Consider the following 26,676-nt stretch of genomic DNA (forward strand, 5'->3'; position numbering starts at 1 on the left):
TCAACTGAATGGGTATGTTCGTGTGTGAGGGAAAGAGGAGAGGAAGGCTCCAGGATCCACAAATTTCCAGCAAATGCCCCCAACTCACATGTGGCCCTCCGGAGCAAAAAGGTTGCCCGCCCCTGAACTAGATCATAGATACCGGTACTTTGTTGAGAATGATTTTCTACTAGCAAAATGCACATCATTACAATGTGTTCCAGCTTGCTTTTCCTTAAGATGATCTTGTTGTGGTTGCTCCTGTTTTAGAGTATGGGTTTTGGTCAGCTAATTATTGGATATTTTTTGCTTATTTTTATTCAGAGCTATATATTGTTATAAATATTTTGTGATTGCTCATGGGCTATTTGCATGTTTGCTGGCTGTAATCTGTGTTTTATATGATTTTGTAATATTGGATTGTGTTTTTATTTGCTATGTTCGTAAACCATTCCTGTAAAGCAGCCTAAAAAAACAACAACCAGCACTCAGGGACATCATTGTGATGGGGGTGCAACCTGTTACCTGCCCCTAGTGGCCTCATAAGAACATAAGAAGAGCCTGCTGGATCAGGCCAGTGGCCCATCTAGTCCAGCATCCTGTTCTCACAGTGGCCAACCAGGTGCCTGGGGGAAGCCCGCAAGCAGGACCCGAGTGCAAGAACACTCTCCCCTCCTGAGACTTCCGGCAACTGGTTTTCAGAAGCATGCTGCCTCTGACTAGGGTGGCAGAGCACAGCCATCATGGCTAGTAGCCATTGATAGCCCTGTCCTCCATGAATTTGTCTAATCTTCTTTTAAAGCCGTCCAAGCTGGTGGCCATTACTGCATCTTGTGGGAGCAAATTCCATAGTTTAACTATGCGCTGAGTAAAGAAGTACTTCCTTTTGTCTGTCCTGAATCTTCCAACATTCAGCTTCTTTGAATGTCCACAAGTTCTAGTATTATGAGAGAGGGAGAAGAACTTTTCTCTATCCACTTTCTCAATGCCATGCATAATTTTATACACTTCTATCATGTCTCCTCTGACCCGCCTTTTCTCTAAACTAAAAAGCCCCAAATGCTGCAACCTTTCCTCGTAAGGGAGTCGCTCCATCCCCTTGATCATTCTGGTTGCCCTCTTCTGAACCTTTTCCAACTCTATAATGTCCTTTTTGAGATGAGGCGACCAGAACTGTACACAGTATTCCAAATGCGGCCGCACCATAGATTTATACAACGGCATTATGATATCGGCTGTTTTATTTTCAATACCTTTCCTAATTATCGCTAGCATGGAATTTGGCTTTTTCACAGCTGCCGCACACTGGGTCGACATTTTCATCGTGCTGTCCACTACAACCCCGAGGTCTCTCTCCTGGTCGGTCACCGCCAGTTCAGACCCCATGAGCGTATATGTGAAATTAAGATTTTTTGCTCCAATATGCATAATTTTACACTTGTTTATATTGAATTGCATTTGCCATTTTTCTGCCTATTCACTCAGTTTGGAGAGGTCTTTTTGGAGCTCTTCGCAATCCCTTTTTGTTTTAACAACCCTGAACAATTTAGTGTCATCAGCAAACTTGGCCACTTCACTGCTCACTCCTAATTCTAGGTCATTAATGAACAAGTTGAAAAGTACAGGTCCCAATACCGATCCTTGAGGGACTCCACTTTCTACAGCCCTCCATTGGGAGAACTGTCCGTTGATTCCTACTCTCTGCTTTCTGCTTCTTAACCAATTTCTTATCCACAAGAGGACCTCTCCTCTTATTCCATGACTGCTAAGCTTCCTCAGAAGCCTTTGGTGAGGTACCTTGTCAAACGCTTTTTGAAAGTCTAAGTACACTATGTCCACTGGATCACCTCTATCTATATGCTTGTTGACACTCTCAAAGAATTCTAATAGGTTACTGAGACAGGACTTTCCCTTGCAGAAGCCATGCTGGCTCTGCTTCAGCAAGGCTTGTTCTTCTATGTGCTTAGTTAATCTAGCTTTAATAATACTTTCTACCAGTTTTCCAGGGACAGAAGTTAAGCTAACTGGCCTGTAATTTCCGGGATCCCCTCTGGATCCCTTTTTGAAGATTGGCGTTACATTTGCCACTTTCCAGTCCTCAGGCACGGAGGAGGACCCAAGGGACAAGTTACATATTTTAGTTAGCAGATCAGCAATTTCACCTTTGAGTTCTTTGAGAACTCTCGGGTGGATGCCATCCGGGCCCGGTGATTTGTCAGTTTTTATATTGTCCATTAAGCTTAGAACTTCCTCTCTCGTTACCACTATTTGTCTCAGTTCCTCAGAATCCCTTCCTGCAAATGTTAGTTCAGGTTCAGGGATCTGCCCTATATCTTCCACTGTGAAGACAGATGCAAAGAATTCATTTAGCTTCTCTGTAATCTCCTTATCGTTCTTTAGTACACCTTTGACTCCCTTATCATCCAAGGGTCCAATTGTCTCCCTAGATGGTCTCCTGCTTTGAATGTATTTATAGAATTTTTTGTTGTTGGTTTTTATGTTCTTAGCAATGTGCTCCTCAAATTCTTTTTTAGCATCCCTTATTGTCTTCTTGCATTTCTTTTGCCAGAGTTTGTGTTCTTTTTTATTTTCTTCATTTGGACAAGACTTCCATTTTTTGAAGGAAGACTTTTTGCCTCTAAGAGCTTCCTTGACTTTGCTCGTTAACCATGCTGGCATCTTCTTGGCCCTGGCGGTACCTTTTCTGATCTGCGGTATGCATTCCAGTTGAGCTTCTAATATAGTGTTTTTAAACAACTTCCAAGCATTTTTGAGTGATGTGACCCTCTGGACTTTGTTTTTCAGCTTTCTTTTTACCAATCCCCTCATTTTTGTGAAGTTTCCTCTTTTGAAGTCAAATGTGACCGTGTTGGATTTTCTTGGCAATTGGCCAGTTACATGTATGTTTAATTTAATAGCACTGTGGTCACTGCTCCCAATCGGTTCAACAACACTTACATCTCGCACCAGGTCCCGGTCCCCACTGAGGATTAAGTCCAAGGTTGCCATCCCTCTGGTCGGTTCCATGACCAACTGATCTAGGGAATAGTCATTTAGAATATCTAGAAACTTTGCTTCTTTGTCATGACTGGAACACATATGCGGCCAGTCTATGTCCGGGTAGTTGAAGTCACCCATTACTACCACATTTCCTAGTTTGGATGCTTCCTCAATTTCATATCTCATCTCAAGGTCTCCCTGAGCATTTTGATCAGGGGGACGATAGATCGTTCCCAGTATTAAGTCCCTCCTGGGGCATGGTATCACCACCCACAACGATTCTGTGGAGGAGTCTGCCTCTTTTGGGGTTTCGAGCTTGCCTCCCGCCATAGCTACTGACTTGCAGCTGCAAGGATGTTGGAGGACATTATCCATGGGCTCATGTTACATCAATCCTGCACTGGTTACCAATTTGCTTCTCGACAGAATTCAAAACATTTGTCATTATCTTTAAAGACCTAGATGGTTTAGATCCAGGATATCTTAGGGACCACCTCTTCCCATATCTTCTTGTCTGCTTCCTAACATCAGAAGGAGAGGCCCTTCTCTGTATCTCACCTAGGGTGGAATTATGTTTGAATGGGATGACAGTAGGGCTGTACCAGATTATGGAACACTTTGGCCCATGAAGTGAGATTAGACCTTGCTTTTTTTGGAGGGGGTAATGAAGACTGTTTTATTCTTGCAGGCTTTTATTGTATGTGGAAGATAATGTATTTTTGTTTTAGTTTTAGCTGCTGCTTCACCTTTCAAAAAAGCACAGCCCTTGACTTTGCATTAGGGTTGCCAGGACAGAAGCATCCCAAACCATGAGATTTTAGGGGTGGGCCCAATGATGTCATTACGCATGATACATTAAGCATCAGTTACAGTTGCTTGGAGCATACAATTCAAACAAAAACATTTCTCTGATTGGGAATTAAGAAATCTTAGCTAAAAGATGTAGCCTTGCTAGGGAACATTTAATCTGGCCTACTTGCTTCTGGCAAGGGTTTATGTGCCCCCAGGCCAGTCACCAGAAGCCCATTGCAGGAAGAAAATAGCCCAGTGTCATGGAGGTGTTAGATAGGAGCACTCAAAGAGTAAAAATGGATGTCCCTGAAGGCTGCAATTCTATACACACCTACCAAGCCCCATAGAACTCCATGGGACTTATTTCTGAGTAGATATGGTTTGTGCTGTTGGTAAAGCTTGACTAGGGATCTTCTGCAAAGATATCCATATCCAAGCAGGGTTGGCAACCCCCTGACTGGAATCTTTTAACATGGTTTCTCCAAACTTCTTTACAGATTTGACCCTTCAATTCAGAAAGAGGTTTGAGAAATGAGTTAGAGTAAGAAGATTCTCTACCCTTTCCTGCCTACTCTGTGGGATGCCATAAACTCACTTTGACAGCCAACCCAATTCCAGTGAATAATAATTGACAGAGAGAAAATGCACATGGTTTGGTCAATCTTCACAGGCAGCAGCTTGGGAATAACTACAATTGCAGCCATACTTCCCAGTATGAGAATTCTCTTTTACCACTATTGGGCAACAAACTGTCAACTGTCATGCAACCAACAAGGTTCATCATCAGTGGGTTTAAGGGGGTTGAGCTGAGTGCATGGAACCACTGTTGGTGCTTCTATGGATGTAAGAGAGTGAGGTTAAAGGTAAATGAAATGCAAATAGAACAAGGAAAACAAAAGACAGTGATGATTTCCTAAATGCAATACCATATAAACCACAACAAGATTCCTATGAGTAAGACAGAAAACTCAGCATCTCATAACCAATCAGGATTCCTAACCAAAACCCAAAACTAAAAAAGTCCTGGCAGCCAGTCAGCCAAGGTCACAGAAATCCCCATGCAGCACAACCTGACCCGGGAGTTGCAGTTAGTGCAGAATGATGTGGCACGATTACTGACATGAGTGAGACCCTAACAGCACATAATAACTCTGCTTTGAAATCTGCACTGATTGCCGATTTGCTCTCTAGAACTGTAGTTTGTTAAGGGTGGTGGGAACTATAACTGTGAGGGGGAAACCACACCCCCAGGATTCTTTAGGGGAAGTCATGTCCTTTAAATGAACAAATATTTATATATGCATGACTGTCAAAGATGTTTATTATTTACACAACTTGTAAAGATATTTGTAGTGCAATCCTATGTGTGTTTACTCAGAAGCAAGTCCAATGTATTCAATGGGGCTTACTCAGAGATGCATGCACAGCACTGCAATCTCACGTGATAAGAAACTTCACTCACCCATCCCAAAATTCAGAATCATGCCACTTTAAGCTGTTTTGCAACTGTTCATACTTGTTTTTATGGTTATTGGATTTCAAAGGGATTTATTTCTTGTTGTGATCTGCCTTGGTTACCAATCACCAATATTTCTTTGCTCTGTCCCAAAATGAAGCACACTTTCACCCCAACCTCTCCCAGAAAGATTTTTAGGAGTTGGACCTCACAGAGAAGGTATTTTAAGTTTAAGTTCCTAGATCAATTGGCATAAACATATAGGCATGTGTACAAGATGGGGATTGCATCCCACACAACCCCTGATAGGACCTTTAAGGCTTTCCTGTTCCTCTTCTCTCTTTGTGAGTGGACCCTTGCAAAAAGGCTATACTCCCAGCTTCTGTTTGAAAAAACACTTTGAGCAGAAGCACGAGTAGTATTGTATCTAGTCCAGTATTGGCTACTCTAACTAGTGGTGGCTTTCCAAGATCTTATGTGGAGATCTTTCCTATTACATACCTGATTATTTTTATGCCAAGGACAGATCTTCTGCATGCATAACATGTGCTTACCACTAAGCTATGACTCCTCTACATCTTTTTTTTTTTTTAAAGGAAGGCATCTCTCATCCCTCCCTATGGACATTCACTTGAGAATAACAGTGCAATTCTATATATGTCTACACAAAACAGTAAATTCCATTGTGTTAAGTGGGGCTCATGCCCAAGTAAGTGTGCACTGAATGTACAGGCTTGGGCTGCTATTCTTTTTCGGGAGAAAGATAAATTTCAGAGAGTATATATACCGGGGTGGGTAACCGGTGGCTCTCTAGATGTTGTTGGACTCCAGCTCCAACAATGAATAAGGGTAAGGGATGATAGGAACTACAATCCAACAATATCTGTAGAGTCACAGGGTCTCCATCCCTGATATAAAATCACTGATATAATTCCATGTCTGGAAATCCTGTTATGAGAATGGCTCACAAAGCAACTGGGACTTGAAACTGTATTTGAAAAGAGCTTGAAATACTTTTACTGTATTTTTTCCTGGACAATAGATGCCGGGTATGAAGTTAATAATGGGGGGGGAGGAGTTTATGTCACGTTTTTTAAGAAAACAGAACCAAGGATCAGAAAAACAGAGAGAGTGAGATGAAATTTTAATCCTGCAGGCTTACTTGAATGTTCTTATTTTATAAGGATTTAGCTATTAACGTTCATGTGTTTGGGTGTCATATGTAAATATAGAATTATAGCAACATTATTCAATTGCTAAGATTGAATTACTGAAGTACTTACAAAAATACGTTTTAGGGTCTCATGCTGCTGCCAGAAGGTAGGATGTTAAAACATAACATATGATATATAATTACAGAATTATATTGACATCCCAGGCTTCCAGCAAAACACAGTATCATGTGGAAACTACCCTTTGGGCAGATTTCAAACTTTTATGTAATGATGTATCTCTGCTCCCGGGACTACATTTCTATCCTTGCAGTTGTATGGATTTCCACTGGTCTAACTGCCTGCAGGCACTATCCAGGATTTTCTGACTACATTTCCGTTCTTAAGGCAAGGTTTTTCACATTATTAATGCAAATCCTCATTGCACCAGTGTACCTGTCCAGAGGAGTGATATTGGTGACTGAACTGCCTTCCAGGGAGTTCTTGATTGGCGCTCCCCGTCTAGGTCCTGCTCTCACAGTGATGCACCATCCAGGAATAGTGCTTGCAGCAAAGGAATGTACACTACAGCAGTTGCATTAGGGCAGCCTTTCCCAACCAGTGTGCCTCCAGATGTTGCTGGACTGCAATTCCCATCTTTCCTGACCATTGGCAATGCTGGCTGAGGCTGATGGGAGTTGTGGTCCAACAACATCTGGAGGCACACATCTGGTAAAAGCCAGAACTGAACGGAACAGGCCGGAACGGGCCCTTTATAAAAGAAACTGATGCCAAAAACACTGGGATGTGTTAGACACACTTGAGAACAACATTTAGGAATAAAAACGATTCCGATAGGATTTTTATTAACCCTTTAACAACCAAAATGCCCTCCGGAACGCAATGAAACAGCCCGGAACGGTGACTTCCCAGCGAGTCAGACCTCCCAAATTCACCAGTCCCACATGACTACATGGGATTCATGCAATAAGACACAAAACGTCCACGCAAACCACATTCCGATACTCGTTCCAGTCTATAATACACTTTTACATAAAACAGCCCGGAATGGTGACTTCCCAGTGAGCCAGACCTCCCAAATTCACCAGTCTCACATGACTACATGGATTCATGCAATAAGACATAAAACTTCCACGCAAACCACGTTCCGATACCCGTTCTGGGCTATATATAATACACTTTTACATAAAACAGCCTGGAACAGCGGCTTCCCAGTGAGCCAGACCTCCCAAATTCACCAGTCCCACATGACTACATGGGATTCATGCAATAAGACACAAAACTTCCACGCAAACCACGTTCCGATACCCGTTCCAGTCTATAATACGCTTTTACGTAAAACAGCCCGGAACATCGACTTCCCAGCGAGCCAGACCTCCCAAAATTCACCAGTCCCACATGACTACATGGGATTCATGCAGTAAGCCACAAAACCTCCATGCAAACCATGTTCCAATACCCATTCCGGGCTGTAATACGCTTTTACGTAAAACAGCCCGGAACGTCAACTTCCCAATGAGTCAGACCCACCAAATTCACCAGTCCAACATGACTCGATGGGATTCGTGCAAAAAGTCACAAAACTTCCACACAAACCACGTTCCATGCAATAATACATCTTTCTGAACAGAGGCCAGAACAACATCTGAACCAGCCACGTCAATCAAATGCACCAGTCATGCATAACTGTATGAGTCAATGCTCTGGGCCACAAGCTTTCACAGCAACCACATTACAAGGCCCATTTTAGTTGGGAAAATGGCCCAGAATGGCAACTTTCTAGCTAGGCAGGTCAACTAAATTCACAGAAGACTTTGAGTTAGCCAAAGCAACAAAATACTTCTGTTACAATACGGCACAACATGTCAGGACCCCACTAGGGATCAGCTGCCCTGCACCTTCAATTTAGTGTTGCAAAGCTAATCATGCAATTGTTTATTGCATGATTGGTATCTCATCTAGTTTGGCCCTCAGACTGGCAGTGGCTGTCCAAAGTCCTGTTCTCCAGCCTTCTTGCCCGAGAGCCTTTTGACTCTAAAGTTCTTCTGCTACCACATCATGCGCTCTGCCCAATGAGTGGGAGTCCCTCCCACAGCTTCCAGACTTTAATAACCTTGATTTTGAAAGTAGTTATGTCAGAAACTCATTTCACAGAAAGCAAACTGGTGAGGTTTGGCCCAGAACTTGAATACAAGGCAGAGGTGGAGTCTGAGCCCAAGCACACAAGAGCACTGCTTTGAACCCAGTTTTTTCCTGTGATAGCACATCTGTTTCACAGAAGGCAAACTCTATTTCTCTCCCCCTTCTGCCAGCCGACTTGCCCCTCCAATCTCTCTTTCTCTCTCTCTCCCCAATTCACCAGCCATTCACAACCTGGTGCTGCTTAGTGGACCGACAAACAGCAAGAAAGAGTATTGCTGATCACCCCAGAGGTTCCTGGGTCATCCTGTGTTATCTCCCATTTCCCAACAAAAGGAGAGGCAGCAACATGTGCGGTTGGTGAATTTGGGAGGTCTGGCTCATTGGGAAGTCACAGTTCCGGGCTGTTTTACGTAAAAGCATATTATAGCCTGCAACGGGTATCGGAACGTGGTTGGCGTGGATGTTTTGTGTCTTATTGCATGAATCCCATGTAGTCATGTGGGACTGGTGAATTTGGGAGGTCTGACTCGCTGGGAAGTTGCCGTTCCAGGCTGTTTTACGTAAAAGTGTATTATAGCCCGGAAATGTAAGAAAAGATTAATTTTGTGAGGCTACTAAAACCTCTAATAACTTATAAAAAATTAAAATTAAAAAAATCTATGCAATAGTTTAAAATCAGCTTAGCTCTGCTGCCATTTGCTTTTATTAAGAAGCAGAAATGGCCTTTAGTACTGTCTTGCATATTTTGTGTGCCATTGTTATTAAATAAATCTGATGTTCTTTGTAGACATCAGGCAATGAGTTAATGATATACAGTTGAGTTGCACTGTAAAGTAACAAACCGCTTCAGCTTATCATAAAATGTGGAGCAATCCGGTTAAACATTTTCTAAGTTTATTCTGGTGTGAATATGAAAAGTAAATGCATTACATAAGCTATATAGCAGCAGAAGAGAGACTTCTAGATGTGTGGACTTCTAAACATTAAACTTTTTAAGTATTTTGATATGGCATTTTGTATATAGTTTTTGCAGGGTAACAGTTGCAATAACTCAATCAAGGACAAGGTATCTACAGCAATATTTTCAATGTACTCAGTCAGCAAATTTTGTGCCTTATTATTTTTCAATCTGGCAGTGTTTGGGCCTTCTAAAGGAGATGTTTTTCAATATTGCGATGGTGCTTTGGTCCAATCAGTGGAGGGACATGATTTCACCAATCAATGCAAGGATGGTAGTGATGCAGAACAATGTAAGTAGGTGTCACTAGTCTTCAATGGATTTCTGGTAAACAGGTTACAATGCAAATGTACCGTTTCTTAAATACTGTTCTAGAACCCAGAATTAGTTGGATGTAATTAGTTCCCATCTCAAATCAGCTTTTTAAAAAGTTTTATAAAACATTGCTGGGGAAATGGGTTCATGTTTGGAAACTGGATAAGGATCTAAGACCAGAGAGTAATGATTTATTAACTTGGCAAACCTTTGGTAAGCCTTAGTATTATAAAGCAAGGAGGTATAGTAAGACCTTTGCTTTTAGGAAACCCTGCCCCGTTTTTTTAAATTGTGATCAGATATATGCTTATGTATTTTGTGATTTTGTATATCTGGTGTGTGTGTGTGTGTGTTTGGAGTATTATTACCACCATTTTATTTATGTATTGTTACAAAATCCTATACCCCAGCTTGCCCTTCTTGTTTTGCATTGTTCAGGGCAGCTTGCAACACAAACAAAACAATACCATAAAAGAAATAAAACGGAAGCATAAAAACAAAAATCGGCTTGGCAGATAAAATCATTCTAAAATGAGGGTCTATTGCATAAGAATTAAAACTGGGCTTAATATCATATCTCACTTTTGCAGGATCATTTGTCCACCATGAAAGTGGGGGTACATATATAGCAACTTTTGGGTGACAGTGATCAAACTTTAAGATTTTTCAGGGTCGAAATCCTACCTTAAATATGAGGTGGCCGAAGTTTTTTCTTTCGACCCCAAGAGTGGTGTGTCCCAGGAATGCCAAGGGTTTTTCTTAAGTATTTTTTTTAGAGAGACCCTTGGCTAACTCATATTTAAAAGTAAGACCTGCCCCCCCCCCATTCTTAGAATTTGCTCATCCCAGTAATTAATCCAGTCTTTCAGGGATGTTTTTGCTAACCACCACAACTAATGTAAGGATGCTAATGAAAGCAGTTTCCTTTAGTCCTATGTAATCATGCTTAGAATTATGCTTTATATGTCCAGAATGTACCACTTACTACTATGATTTTTACTGATCATATTATTCAAATTAACAGTTTCTTCAAATGCAGACAACACCTGTTTTAATGGCATAAAGTTATGTATATGTCTTCTAAGATTTAAAATGCCACATGGTTAACAGCCAGTTTACTTGTGGTAAATCCCCTCTGAATACTGCTTGCCATGAAATCCCTATTCATAGAGTAGCCATAAGTCAGGATCAACTTGAAGGCAGTCCATTTCTAAAAGCCTTACCATTGAGTAGGAAGCCCTAGCTTAGAGCAGCCTTACATTTCACTATGCTCAGATCATCAATCATTTTTCACATCAAGAGTTTACATTTTGATTAGCTCTTTGAACTGACTTTTATATCTAAGATGCTTCTACTTTGCTATCGCCTAAGAAGAAGATGAAGACAAATGGCTGGCAGAGCAATTGTACACCAAGTCAGGTTCAAGATAACTTAAAATTATTCACATGAGGGGGAAAATAAGAAACAGTTTCTCCTAAATATATATATACTCCATCCCCCAAAAATAGATACCACCAGTTATTTTTTAAAGTGTATTCTGTAGCCTGGAAAATTAAATAGGAATGGTTGAACAATAGTTTGTTTAGACGGAATTGCAAGATACTGTGAAATAATGAAAAGATGTGTACAGTAGGGCCCCACTCATATGGCAGGTTAGGTTCCAGACCCCCGCCAAAAAGCGACAACCGCCAAAAAGCAGATCAGCTGTAGCGCAGGGGTCTGGAACCTAACCCGCTGATCGCACCAGAGGAGAAGATCACATCTTCCACTCCTCAGGCGCGATCAGCTCGAGCGGGAGTCTGATCGCAGCAGAAGAGGAGATCAGCTGTAGCACACTACAGCTGATCTTCCCCTCCTCCAGTGCTATCACCTGGAGTGCGGGAAGCTCCAGCCCCCCTCCAGCTGATTGTCCCGCTGGAGCCGTGTTAGCGGAACGCCAAAAAGTGGGGTGCCGAGAAGCGGGGCCCTACTGTATATCTCAACCAAGGAGAGAAAGCATGTGTAGAACAATGCACTCTTTACCCTCCATCTTGTCTGTTTCAGTTTTATCCAGCACATTTGTCTCCAACCTGATTATATTCAGGGATGATTCTGAGGGTTAGGGAGCAGTTTCCCCAAATATATTTTTCTTTCCCCATCCCCCCCAGCTTTCAGTCACCAAAACTGTAGATGTTTTAAAAGTGAAATAATAAAATAAATAAGACTTTAATAGCATAAATTAAATTCTTAGTCTACTAATAATGGTCTTTACCACTGTTTGCTCCCCCAAATTAGCTTTTCTAGAGTCACCCCTAATTAAAATGGATAACTTTTAACCTATCATATTGTGACAAGTTAACTATACATTAAAATGCGATCCTTTACACATCTACTCAAAATTAAGTCTCATTAAGTTGAACGGGGTTTTCTCACAACTAAATAGGTATAGAATTGCAGCCTAAATGGTTTTACTGAGGTTTCAGACTGGAAGGAAAAAGTGCTTGATTAAAATAACATTATTATTCTATATACCTATGCTGTTCTATACATGCTCACTTTTGTCTATTAGACTTTATCATTGTACCAATTAAATCTTATTTGCTGCATGTTGATGTAGGAGTTGTTTTAAGGCTGGGGTGAGATATTGTGTTTTTTGAAAATGTCTTCCCTCTTCACTGGTGGTTTGAAACTGCCCACCTGAGAAATTTAGAGGTAATTTCAGTATCAGGCCTAAGAATCCAGGCCTAAGAGATTCCTCAACCCCATCATGATTATAGTTTTTTTAAAAATATATTATGAACATGTTGCTCAAAATGCAATCTAGCAAAGCATGAAGTGATGAAATTACAAATGTATGAATCAAATGTTTATCTTCAGTGATTAATCTTCATTACTGTACAAGAAAGGGCAATGCTGCTGTCGTGTGCAATATTGTGTACTGAAGCACTGGTGCTAAATGTTGCCTTGGTGATGTTATTAATATTTGTGAGGTTTATTTTTATGAAAATCTATTTTTGCTAACCTCTTCAATTTTCCAAACATTATATAGATTAGAAGAAGAAACAGAAAGACTTAGATGGGGGGGCACTTAGGGGAGAAGGAGATCCCTTTTGCATCCCCCTTCTTCTATTTCCAAATACTTTTGCTTTTTATAATATATTATGATTCAGATGTGCAGGAAAAGCAGGTTGTAGAGTTCTTCCTGGGCTGTATGTGTAGATGGGGGAATCTTTGGTTTGAAAATTAGTGTGGTGTAGTGGTTAGAGTGTAAAACTGGGACCTGGGAGGTCAGGGTTCAAATTCCTGCTCAGCTATGAAGCTCACTGGGTAACCTTGAGCCAGTCATTCTCTTTCAGCCTAATCTACCTCACAGAGTCATTGTGAGGATAAAATTGGGAGGGGGAGAACCATGTTTGTATGCCACCTTGAGCTCCTTGGAGGAAAAGGGGGATATAAATGTAATAAATAAATATATTTCCCTGCAAATGGAATGTTTTAAGCTAAAAGAATTCTCCCTGCTCTGCTAGTTTGTCATGTGCAGAGACGGATTCCCCTTACACCCAACTTGGTATATGCTTAAAGGTGCACTCATGGTAGAAACTGATCTCTATAAGGTCCAACACTAGGGTTGCCAGGTCAGAAGCATCCCAATCCCTGAGATTTTGGGGGTGGGGCTGAGTGATGTCATGGGGTGGGCCCAAGTGATGTCACAAGGCAGGTGATGTAATTAAGCATGACACACTAAGCATCAACCACAGTTGCTTGGAACATACAGTTCAAACAAAAACATTTCTCTGATTGGAAATTAAGATAGAAATCTTAGCTAAAACATGAAACCTGGGTAGGGAACATTTAATCTAGCTAACTTGCTTTTGACAAGAAGGGTTTAAGTGCCTTCAGGCCAGGCCAGTCACTAGAAGGCCATTGCAGGAAGAAAGTAGCCTAGTGTTGTGGAGATGTCAGATGCAAGCACTCAGGAGTAAAGATGGATGCCCCCGAAGCTGCAATTCTAAACACACTTACTAAGGGACTAAGCCCCATAGAACTCAACAGGACTTACTTCTCTGTAGATATGGTTTGGATTTTGTTGTTGGTAAAGCTTTACTAGGGATCCTCTGCAAAGATATCTGTATCCAAACAGGGTTGGCAACCCGGGCCTGGAATGCCCTGCCCCTACCTTTTAACATGGTTGCTCCAAACATCTTTACAGATTTGACCCTTCACTTCCAAAAGAAACCTGAGAAATGAGTAAGAGTAGGAAGATTCTCTACTCTTTTCTGTCTACCCTATGGGCTGCTATAAACTCACTTTGACAGCCAACCCAATTCCAGTGAATATAACTGACAGAGAAAACAGACATGTTTTGGTCAACCTTCACAGGCAACAGCTTGGGAACAACAATTGTAGCACCCTTCCCAGTATGTGAATTCTCTTTTACCACCCATTGGACAAGAAACAGACTGTCATGCAACTAACAATGTTTATCATCAGTGGGTTTAAGGGGGTTGAGCTGAGAGTATGGAACCACCGGTGTTGCTTCTATGGATGTAAGGGAGTGAGGTTAAAGGTAAATGGAATGCAAATAGAAAAAGAAAAACAAAAGACAGTGATGATTTCCTAAATGCAATACCATACCAACCACAACAAGATTCCTATGAGTAAGGCGGAAAACTCAGCATCCCACAACCAATCAGGATTGCTAACCAAAAACCAAAACTAAAAATGTCCTGATAGCTGTTTTTATGATCATTGGATTTTAAAGGGATTTATTTCTTATTGTGAGCTGCCTTAGTTTCCAGTTGGCAAGCCTACCTCCCAGGGTTGTTGGAAAGACTCCATACACACACACAGGAGATGTAAAAATACATACACCCCATATAATAGTTAATTGTCAAAACCAGTAGGTCATTGCAGAACATTTTTTTAAAAATAAAATCAGTATTAGTTTCCTACAAAATAAAAGCACTGATACCTAAGTAAACCCTGCCTAATTGCTTTAGGATTGGAGGAGGAGAGAAAGATTTGCAACACAAACACAATTCTTTGCTATGTTCACTCAAAAGTCTCATTAATTTGCAGCACAATCCTAACCATGTCTACTCAAAAGTAAACTCTGTTGAATTCAATGGGGTTTAATCCAGGTATGTGGGATTAGCATTGCAGCTTTACTCCCAGAAAAGCAAGTATAGGATTAAAGCTTCATATTGGGAAGGTTTTTAAAAGACTACCCTCTTCAACAGCCCAGGAAAATTTAAATTTGTCTCTCGCACACAAGAGTGAAAAAGACTGAAAGCTATATACTTACTCAATTTCTGAGATTTTCAGATCAGGAAGAAAAAAACAGTTTTCTGACCTTGCAATGGGGCTAAGTACTGCCTTGTCAATCAAAACCCTGACTTCACCTACCGGCTACAAACCTGAAACGGCGGTGTTTAGAGCAGCCAGCTTCAAGCTCATTTTACAGAAGTTGCAGGTCTGCTGCTGATGTTTTGGTGCTTATCTCTTGAAAGAGACCACCTAGAAACTTAATTTTTTTAAATAATGAAAACTGAGAGTCTGGAGATTAAAGTGATTCGCCCGGAGAGGACCCTAAAAATCTAGAGTCTCCGGGCAAAAACCGAAGACCTGGCAACCCTATCCAACAAGTATGAATTAGTACCATATGCTTTTGTTAAAATGCTGCGTATGTTTGTTGGTAGATTCCAAGAGATGATCAGTCAATCCAGATTTGTTTTGTGTGGAGTAAATATTCCTTCCATATGTAGTCAGCCAGTATACATTGTTGATACTGGTAGTGTAGTATCAAAGTATGTATTGCATAAATCTGTGATCTTCTTATTTAAAGTGCATTATTTTGGAGTTTATTAGGTATATTCTAATCTATAGGAAACAATAGAATAAGCTTTGCATGTTATATTAGTCATAAAAAACAATAACAAAAACATGTTATATTTACAGAATTTTCTATAATGCAGATATTTATTATGAGATGCAAATTATGCAAGCAACTCTTTTAAAATTAGGTTCCTATTATGAAAAATGTGATTTTGAAAGTGATCTGTACAATATGATCAATAATGGGAAATCACCTACGGACTGGATAAGGAGAAATGGAATGAACATCATAGGATCTCCTCACTCTGACCACAGTGGGAACAACACAGGTAAGAAAGAGCAACATTTCCTTGCAAGGAATAAACAGATCTACCATCACAGAAATCAAGAGTGGGGATGCCAGTTCCAATCAGCCCAGCTCTGCACCATTATGTGTATGTATATCTATATTTATGCATCGACAGATATAGATATCCAATTAAGGGGTAGGCTCACCCAGGAAGAATAGGCCTAGGAGTCTGAATGAGGTTGATGGGATTTCCTGCACATGGTCTCATTTCCCTATGCAGTTTGTTTAAGTGTAGTTGATAAGGTGGCCCTAGTTTAAACCCATTCACTTGTGTCTTGTCTCCTTATTTTTAGTTTCTGTTGCAACACCCTTTGTTGGTTTTGCATCAACAAATTAACACAGCTGCTCCTCTGTAAATTGTTATTTTCTGATAGGTTTTAGTCTGTATTTGAAAATATAAGGATTTTATATGTTAATTGACACTATATAGTCCATGGCCTTTTCTTGTCTTCAGCAACATGAACCTTGTAGTCTGTTTTTAGTATGGTTGCCACAGAAAAAAGAATCCAGATGATAAGAAATAATAATGGAGAGGTGAAGGGGACAAATTCTCTTCTAATCATTAGCTAGACACCTGTTAATGCCAAAGGTTTATCAATGATAATTAATTCCCCAGAAGATTTCTGGTTGCAGATATTCTGGGAACTTCTGCTCCCACTGGAACCAAGGAAATCCTTTCACTCTATATTTCTTTCAAACATAATATTTTAAACATTTCTGAAGTCTGCAATGTTTAATACTTGGAAGGTGTACTAGGAGGCATAAAATTGGTTTCTGACCTAAAGCATTCTTAGTCAATTTATTGCATTTAAATGGTTATCAAAGTAAGAGATTGGTAGAACCATTACAAATGGAAATTGAACTCAAATGCAGCCACAGCCTCTGATTTAATACCAGTCAATTTCCAGCTGCACTTCCAGGAAATTCTTTTTATTCAGACAGGGCTGAATGTAATGTATGGTAGTTATAGTGCCTGTCTTGGGTGGCATGGCACTTTCCTAAAAGAGTTTGCAGCAATATGTTGTGTACTGGGTCAAGGACAGCAACTGCTTGCAAGCCCAGGTGGAATTGGTAAATCTCACATTGTGGATTTGTGCCTGAGCAGGCCATAGATCAAAGTCAGGAAATCAAAATGAGAAGAGAGTGACTCACCCAATCAAGATAATGTATTCCTGAAGTTCAGGGTCCAGGCCAAGGTCTGAAGTCAGAAAAAAGGAAGGAACAGAAAGATCTGTGAGGATCAAGAGAAACAAAGTCTGGTAATGCTTTTAGGCAGCAAAAGACAAAGCTACAGAAGGCAAAGGAGACACACAATCTAGGAGGCAACTTGGAAATGTGGTTGTTTTGTTAACAAAAGCTGGAAGGTGGAACAAGGTGGAGGTAGTTATAAAGGGGATACTGAAATTCACTGGGCCCTGGAGCTTTTGTGCTGTTGAGGAACCCCCCTGGAGGAAGATCAGGCCTTTTAGCCATAAGGACTATGGATACTAGGCCACCCACATGTCTAGGTAGGCCAGACATAAAAGCGAAGCTATCTTCCCTTCCCAGTAATGGTCATGTTGGGGTGCCAAGCCCAGTTAACCTATGATCACATAGCAAGAATCCAAGCCCTGCTCGAAAGGCAGTCTGGTCCTTTGTACAGTTTTTAAAATGTTTTTAGATGTTAATATTTTTTTAATGTTTTGAATGTTTTTATTCATTTTTTGTGTTTTTGCTTTTTGTTGTTTTGGGAGGCTGCTTTGGGAGGAAGGCCAGGATATAAATACGGTAAACAAACATTACTGCTGCTGCTACTACTACTACTACTACTAATAATAATGGGTCACTTTTCTCACCAGGTGACCCAAAGTGACTTATATAACCAATTAAAAACAGAATCCATAAAGCCTAAAAACACCTCGGACAATTAAACAAAATACAGTATAGCCTCCTGTGGGAGGCCTGCAGTACAGCCCTTTTTGTTTTGGCCCTTAGAGATGGCCATAGGGATTCTGGCTAAGGAGATTCTGAGGGACTGAATGAGAAGTGGAGGAGATTCTGAGAAGGGCAGGAGCCTGGGTAGAGAACAGATTAGGGAGAGAGTGAGGCTATTACCTAGAGAGGGAGAGGGAGAGGGAGGGAGGGAGAGGGAGAGAACCATTGAGAAGACCGTAGAGGAGAAAGCAGTGCCTGCTTTCTGCCCTCACAGAGAACCACTAATTCAGCAACAGGTCTTGCGACCAGAGTGTGTGATTGAGCTTGAGGCCTACATCTGAAAAATCTCAGGCCTGAGGGACCTAGTTATTGGACTCCCCCCACCCCATGCCTTCTTGTTGAATTGTTTAAACTGTATACCTGCCTGGATGATTCCTTTTTCTCCTTACCTTCTTTTCCCCTCTCTGTGAAAGAAATCCTAGCTTCATTTTTTCTCTTTGGTAAAGTTGTCTATTTTTCTGTTCCCTTTTCCTCCTTCTGAGGACACGGAGGCTGATGGGCTGGAGGTACCCACACCCTATTTGGAGCCTTGCCATTCTTTCCCTTTACCCACTGCGCTAGAGTTTGAACCCAGGTCTCATGGTTCCCTCTCCAACAGTGGGTTGCTGGTAAGGAAAGTGAGGTTACACTCTGAGAGCCAAGACAAGACACCCCTTTGAGTATATAACACGAATCCAGGTTCTGCCCCAAAGGCATCGCAGCCTGGTCTCTGTGTAAGTATAAGGCTGGGGTTGGGAACTTCAAGTCAGGATACCAAATGCAGCCTTGCTGGCCCCTCTGTATAGCCTTTGGGACTCTCCCTAGGCCACGCCTCCTATTTAGCCACACACCCTTTCCAGCTCTGCTTCGCACCCTCCTTGAGTGTTTTTGCCTGGGCTAGAATGTGTCCTTGAATTCTGATAATGCCACTTGCTTGCCTGAATGGAGGATAGAGAGGGGTGTGTGAGAGTGTGTAAAACTAGGCTACTGTACAAAGGTAAAAATTACATTAGTTGAGCCCCCTCTCCCAGAAGATTGCCTAGAAGGGAATGTGGCCTCAGTCTGGAAAAGCTTCACCACCTCCCTGGGGTGTTTTGGTGAGCAAATTTTATGTCTATTGATGGTGTTTGATTATGTTATCTAATGTTGTAACCTGTCCTGCAGTGTTGGGGTGAAAGGCAGGATATATAAATTGAAATAATAAACAAACAAATGTAGGGCAGATGTTTTGATTCTTCATTCTGAAATAGAATTTACTGCTACTTCTGCCACAAATCATTTATTTCCCACCAGTAGTGCAAGATATTGTATAAGCCTGAAATGCTATGATATAGCAAGATATTGCAGTCTAAATTCGTTGAACAGGAGAAAGCTTGGAGAGAAACAAGGCAGGGCTTGGTAAATAGCAGGGAGAGCTGAGTTACCAGGAGACTGTAGTAAAGATATGGGAGAGCTGACACGATGATGACTTTCTTGAAGAACTGCATTTCCAGGGATTCATTTATTTAGAAAATGTTTCAATCACTTTATTTTCAATAGAATCTCAAAGCAATGTACAAAAGAGAAATCAAGTCAAATACAATATATTACTAATCAAATAAAAACTATTTTAAAAATCATACTAATTCAATCAGTAACACTCAAACACACAGCCATTTACAGCCTTCCATATAAAACCCCAGCCAGCCACTTTGTATAACAATAACAAAAACAAAAAATCAAGATAAAAACTCATACAGCCTTGGAAGTCAAATAAAAACAATCTAGCCCACCTCCCAACCTGGGGTAGCAGATTCACTCCATCCCTGCCACATGCCTTGGGAATGGCAGCTCAGGGGTCTCACTCTGAAAGGTGAGCAACTTTATCTCATCATTATTCCAGCTGCTCAGGTTCTTGCCCTGAGTTATAAACAACAACGCCTAGCTGCCCATCAGATCAACTACTATACCTTCAATACCTTCAAAAATATACATGCAGCAAATAGAATTAGGAATGGGGAAGAGAAAAAGAAAACATCAAACAACTACTAAGGAATAGGTGCTGTAGTAGCCTTCTTTAAATAATTCTACTGGGCAGGTGTTTCAAATTGGCCAGAGCTGATCTTAGTTCTAGGCCTATGAGGCCAGCCATGAAAAGGTAACAGCAGGACTGCCGGGCAACGAGTGGGCAGATGAATTAGATGGCCTTGTCCTTAGGCTGCTTGGCACCTGGCAGCATTAGAGGGAGAGGATAGTGGCTTGATGGACAGAGAGGAAGAAGCTGTACATGACTAGGGTTTGGCATGGAAAGAGGCAAAACTGGTGGCACGGAAGAAAGAAACAAAGCCAAGTGCTTTCTGAGTGGGTCATCCAATCTTTTGAACCCCAAAGTTTGCAGGCAGGTTCAGATTTACTGCCATGCAACTTTTTTATTGTCTCAATATAATCTGAAAGCAGCAGCAGCAGCAGCAACACCTGAAAGGGGGGGGGAAGCTATGAGCAAATTTGACATTGACTTGCAGGTCAGGTTGTACCAAGAACTCTCAGTTTGTAACACATATTTCAGCCAAGATCAACAAGTTCATGGAATATAAAGTAGATGCTTTCACATCTGACGTGTGACTCCCAGCTGTCCTAATTTACAGGGCTCAATCTGTGAACTATAGCTCAGTTGCCTAATCCATTATCTGTTTTCTTTCTTTTTTTTCTCCATACTGAGGCTTCCTGAAAAGTTCTCCAAATCTAGGTAACCAAATTCTGAATTTTCTTATTCTTCCTATTAACAGCCCATTTCCTTACATTGTCCTCTGAACATGTCCTATTTCCTGCAATTTTAAGGAGTAGAGTGGTTTTTGTGGCTAGCAACCAGCTCACCTGCCAGGTATTTGGATTATCTTCTCTTCATGTTCCTTTCTGCCAGTGCATTTGCCAACATAGTTGGACTGTTTCATTTCTTCTTCTTCTTAGATTTCATTTTATTATTGGATTGGTCAAATAAATGGAACCCTCACAGTGGGACTCCAAACCCACTCTGATAGAACTTTAAGGACCATTTGGCAACAACAAGAAGGAATTAAAAAACATTGGCAAAGAGCTGTGATCACAATCAACAATACTCCGAACACTGAGGTATGCAAGCTGCACTGGCACATTCTGATACTGAAATGAGTGAAATGTCAACTTAAAGAGAAGAACTTGCACTAGAAATTTAATTTGAGTGAATAATAAGGTTGGGTTCTGATGAAAAATTCATGGCTGGTATTATTTGACCTTATCTCATGATTTAATGGAAGCATTAATTTTGTAATTATGCATGTAACTCAAATTTAAATTAGTTGAATTGTCATGTGTTAGTACATGAAGTGGGGGGCTATAATAATGAATCCCACTTACAGTAGCCATATACTCGTAGACAACTACTTATTTTCAGTAGCATTTTGCTTTGAACGTTAAAGTAGGCCTGTACAGCTTATCCCCCTCTAAGGGCTCATCCAGACAACTGCAAAATGTGTAGCACGCCTGCTATGTGTGTTCATTATTTTTTAGTCGTCCAAATGACGTCTCGCGCTGTTACGCATTTTCGCGGGTTAAATCCGCTCCTTGCAATACCGGCAAAAATGCGATTTGCTGTTTAAAATCGGGAATCATCCGCTGTGCCTTCAGGAGTTAGCATGCAATACCGCTGATGGGCGGTTCTTGGGCGATTCCCCTTGCCCCTTCTCCTCATTCCAGCCAATCACGTATCTGCACTTTTGCGCATGTGCAAGAATAAGCCCGGGAAAATTGAACCAATCATCGCAATGGTGGGGTGTTGGGGAGGGGTCTGCAACTACTGCGCAGATGCATTTTATTTTTTGCCAGCCTGCAAACTGGGCGGCCGCTCTGGGTGAGATCTGCAATGCACAGCAAGCGAGAAATGGGGGGTGGTCGGTTTCAGCCTGCCTCCGAAAGCCTTGTCAATTTCATTCTACTTGCTGGGGGTTTTGCTTCAAATCAGAAAAGCATACATTTGTTTAAGTATAATATGGCAAATGCAAACAAGAAAAAGGCTTCTGGTCGGTTTCAAGCCTGCTCCAGAAAGCTTTGTCAATTGCATTCTCCCTGGGAAGGAAAGGGAGAAGGAGGGGAGGTGACACATTTCTTGCTTTTTTGGAGAAATAAGTGCATTGCCACCGTGTGTATCTCCTTAAATATCAATAAAGGCAGAAAAGCATACATTCGTTTAAGTGTAATTTCGCAAATGCAAACATGAAAAGTGCTTCTGGTCGGTTTCAAGCCTGCTCCTGAAAGCTTTGTCAATTTCATTCTGGTGGGAAGGCAGGAGTGAAACTGACCAGCAGCCTTTCCTTCCCAGGTGAGAACTCCTTTACAGCCATATTGTGCTTCGTTGCAAAGGGGGAGAGGAGCATACGTAATTTTTTTGCTGACCAATTGGTTGATAGGGGGAGGTTTTAGAGACGGAGCTTGGAAAAAGCGAAAAGAATGTAGGGGTCTTACCGCTGCAGGTGCGGATGCAAAAAAGTGTTTTCTTTAATTGGGAAAGAGCGAACTAAAAGGCAAAGTGAGGACTATCAGATGACAAACCGAATATGGAAACCATGGATTATCCTGCTCTGTTTGGATAAACCCTAAGTCTAACACATCCTATGCGCTATGTATACCAGCCCACCAAGGGCTTCATGGACACCCTATTTCTTCTTTCTTCCTGAGACTGAAAAAAAAGTAGTTTCTCAGTGATTTGCCCAAGATCCATCTCAGTCAGTCTACAGTTGGAAAGGTATTTTAACATAGGTTTTCAAAGTCCAAGTTCAGTATCTCTTTCTGGTAGACAATACTGGTGAATCTGCATAACAATCTGAATAACATTTTCCTGATTCTCAGAAAAGCAACAGCTTTCTTGAAACCTAAAAAAAATCCATATATTGGTTTATGTAAAGACCATTAATTTAATAGGAAATTAGCTTGTAAAAATATAAAGTATTTTTTACTCTTATACAAACTACAAAGTAAAGGGCATTTTCTTATGGGTACCCTCTGGTTCTCAGAAGTCAACCCATTGAGAAAATTGTTCTGATATGCATCTTGTTACTCAGTGGGGAAATCAATAAAACCACAGAAGATGGAAATAGTAGGCCTTTACGTTCAAGCTACTTGGCTTGTAAAAGTGGACAGTGGCCTTTGGGATTCCATAAAATGTATTCCAGAAAGTGAATGTAGAATATACCCTACTAAGATACTTAGTTTGTAGCTGTTGCAATGAAAACTTCTTGCTCTTCATTAGCTTATAGCAGCATCCTGGATAATGCTGTCCTGCTTGTCTCTAAATGTGACAGGAAAATTCTGCCTGACAAACTTTAGACTGGCACAAGATTGTACTGTCATTTGGGATGTAGGATAAATGACAGCCCATAGGAGTGCACCCTAGGAGCTATAGTGTTATTGTGTCACTCTTCATTTCCTCCCTGATGCCTGAAAAAGCTCCACATCTAGGCTTGGGGCCTGCTTCTTAAAGGGGGTTGAGCTGGCCTTAGACTGCAATCCACTACATGTGTACTCAGAAGTAAGCTTCACAGGGTTCAATGGGACTTACTCCCAGGTAAGTGTGTATTGGATTGCAGCCTTAGTTCCTATTAAACCAGGAGGACTTCTGACTAACTTGTACTATTGATTTCAGTGGGACTTAAGTGCAACTAACTGGAAACAACACATTATTCATATCAAGCCTCTTAATTGTATTGATTTGCAAGACAGTTAACAGTATAAAATCACAATAAAATGTGAGCAGTTAAAACTGGCTAATATGCATATGTTTTCATTTTTCTAGTTCTCAGGCTCTATTGTTACAGTTTCCAGGCACCAGAAAAGGGAATAAATATTTTCCTTCTTGGAGTATATTGGCCTATAGCAAAAGAGATGAATGAAATTTTATTTTGAGGTTCTGTTTATTTTTGGGATCAGCCATTTGTCAAAGTCTCTTCAGAATAGAGTTTAAAAATCAGAAGTGAACATTTTTCTGGCTCTGGGCTGACAATTTAAAGCTTAGGTCTCTTTCCAGACAGTTAGGATGGATTACTTAAGACCTATTCGCATATTATTTGTGTGTATAGCAGAACAGTGTACATGCTGGAGTGGGGCCATGCTTTTAGCCCCCCCTGACAACCTTGCAGGTGTCCCAGTTGTGTAGAGCCCCATGATTTCTATATAGACAGCTGCGTACAATGAGTTGTTGTCAAAGAAATAAGACCTGATGAGAGGGCGGTGCTAATATCTCAGCCTCTCACTGGTCTACTCAATTATGTCCTTCATGCAAGTAATGAATGTGCAGGAATATACTTATATTCCTATTCTTCCTTTCCTCTAAGAAACTCAGTGTGACATACAAGATTCCTTCTCTACCACCCATTTTCTCCTCGAACAACCCATAGGGTAGGCTGTGAAGGGAATGTTTTGTTCAAGCCCAGCTAGTAAGGTTAATGGCTGAGTAGGGATTCACTGCTCCATGTCTGACACTCAAACCCAGCTTTCCCAAACTTGCTCTCCTTCAGAGATTTTGGACATCAACTCCTGTCAACCCCAACTGGCATGTCCAATGGCCAGGGATGATGGGAATTGTAGCAATATCTGGAGAGCACCAAGTTGGGGAAGGCTACTCTAACCACTATACCACACTGGCTCAATGGAGGGAATTGCTGGTGTCTGTTTCCCCAGTCTCTCTCCCCTTGCTTCTAATGCTGATCCCAGAAGGAGTGGTCACTGAGGAGGTGGTTAAAGAAAACATCTATACTGTTTTGTAAGACTGATCTTCTGGTAAATTAGAGGAATAGAGAGAAGAGAGGCTTTGAAGAAGCTGTGGCTATCTTAAGCTTCCTTGCAGATAAATTTAGATACTTTAGTAGTGTAATGGACAGTATTACTACTGAATAATAATGTCTTCCTTATTTTCTTGTAAATGTTATGCAGGTTTCCATCGAAGGACAAATATTTGAACCTTGGATACCAGGAGAAACCATTGCTATTGATGATATCTCAGTCACTGAAGGATGCTTGCTAGCTTTCAGTAAGGATGCATTCTTTTAGCTGTTCTAAATTATTTCTCTGATGCATAATTAGAAATGTAAAACAATCAATTCTCAGGGCAGAAATGTAAGGCAGATACTAATAAACCAAGGACTTGAGGCATCTATTTTGAGTTTACTTGCATGACTGATCTTAGCTGATCTTAGCTTGTGATGAACCTTTAGTGCGCAACAGATGCCACAGGGAGAATCTGACTGTTCGTGTGTCATTGCAGATCTGCCTAAATGTTGACTTGCAGGCAAAACCACATAGTCTTGACGCTGGTGAAGGGCAGCAGAGACTGCAGAATTCTAATACATCTGGAACCATACATGTACATGTGAGCTAGGAGCCAAATCCTGAGAGAGCTTATAACTTAGGAGCCAAATTCTAGAGGTAGGAAGCCTATAGAAACCTAGTTTTCAACACTACCCTAGTAGGAAAGCTTGAGGGGCACAGTAAACCAAGCTAAACTATTGCTATTGATGATGTCTCAGTTGCTGAAGGATGTTTGCTAGCTTTCAGTAAGGATGCATTCTTTTAGCTTTCAATTTTAAAAAGGGGAGGGTTAGCCTTCCTTAAACACATGCACACCGAACAAGCTCTGTTTCATAGGTTAAAAAAGTTTAGGGTGTTCTAGGTGAAAAAAAGACTCACTTGGAGGTTCCAGCCTCCTGTTTAGATTAAAAGCAGCTAAAAGCTAGGCTAGCTTGTCCAGGCTAGAGTGCAAGGCACCACTTAAAACTATAGGGGAACTTACATTGATAAAAGTTGTCAGCAAGTAAAATAAAAATAAAGTCAAAGCTAGTTAGCTTTTCTTAGCATCGTTAGTAAAAGTTTTTAAACAGGACTCTCTCTCGGGAAGGCAGGCTGAGTTAACCCCCAAAGAGTAAATCAGTGTATTATCGAGCTATCAGTCTCACCTAATGTACTCACTTGGTGCACTTTGCTGCATCCCTCAATCCCAGGGGGCTAAACTGACTAAGAGCAGGGATTTAAACTACACCCTCTGAATTCATTGGCTAGCACAGTAGGAACCAGCCTCGCATATAAATTTAGAACACCCTAGCGAGGGAACCTTCTTCATGAGCTAGAAGGAGCCCCCAGCTGATGAAGTGTCAAGGCCCTAGCTGACAAAGTGTCAAGGAAAATTAAGCAGCAGAGCACATTTGGCAGCAGAGCAAGGAGGGCAGGGCACCCCATTCTGCTTCTATGTCCCTTGACCTGAACAGAACCTTAGCTTTCAATAATTTAACTCAATAAACTACAAAAATAATTATGCAGGTAGGAAGCCAGCAGGGGTATGGGGGCTTTCCGGTGTTCTGCACTGTCTGTAACATATATGACTATCTACTGCAGCCTTGTCCAACCTTTGGGCCACAGATGTTGCTGGACTACAGTTCCCATAATTCCTGACCATTGGCCATGCTGGCTGGGGCTGATGGGAGTTGCAGTCCAGCAACATCTGTGGCCCAAAGGTTGGACAAGGCTGATCTACTGCTTGGACTGAAGTCATGGGTTTGCCCTTGGTGCAATGAGCTCCTGGCTCTCCTGGAACAAGTTCGTTTCCTTGAGGCCAAGGTGACTGACCTGAAGAAGCTGAGAGCGGCAGAGAACTTTGTGGATGAGGCCTTGAGGGACATTATAGCTGTGTCTCACTCCATAAATGATAGCTCTCCTGCTATCATGGAGAATGGGGGCCTTGTGAAAG

The 26,676-nt window shown here is 41.3% G+C and overlaps 1 protein-coding gene across 3 annotated transcripts in view; it reads left to right on the plus strand.

Moving 5' to 3' along the window:
• Window positions 1–9,496: 9,496 nt before the first annotated feature.
• Window positions 9,497–26,676, plus strand: part of LOC133365142 (MAM and LDL-receptor class A domain-containing protein 1-like) — a 37,309-nt gene continuing 20,129 nt past the window's right edge. The window contains exons 1-5 of one of the 3 annotated variants that reach the window (XM_061586594.1): window positions 9,497–9,791; window positions 15,817–15,957; window positions 20,696–20,790; window positions 20,877–21,038; window positions 24,870–24,966. In XM_061586594.1, the coding sequence (XP_061442578.1) occupies window positions 9,629–9,791; window positions 15,817–15,957; window positions 20,696–20,790; window positions 20,877–21,038; window positions 24,870–24,966 (658 nt within the window). In that variant the 5' untranslated portion in view covers window positions 9,497–9,628. Of the gene's footprint in view, window positions 9,792–15,816; window positions 15,958–17,400; window positions 17,486–19,717; window positions 19,783–20,695; window positions 20,791–20,876; window positions 21,039–24,869; window positions 24,967–26,676 lie in introns of those variants that run through there. The other 2 variants (XM_061586596.1, XM_061586595.1) reach the window with 2 other exon arrangements.

Source organism: Rhineura floridana, chromosome 10, assembly GCF_030035675.1.
Source record: "Rhineura floridana isolate rRhiFlo1 chromosome 10, rRhiFlo1.hap2, whole genome shotgun sequence".
Taxonomy (NCBI): domain Eukaryota; kingdom Metazoa; phylum Chordata; class Lepidosauria; order Squamata; family Rhineuridae; genus Rhineura; species Rhineura floridana.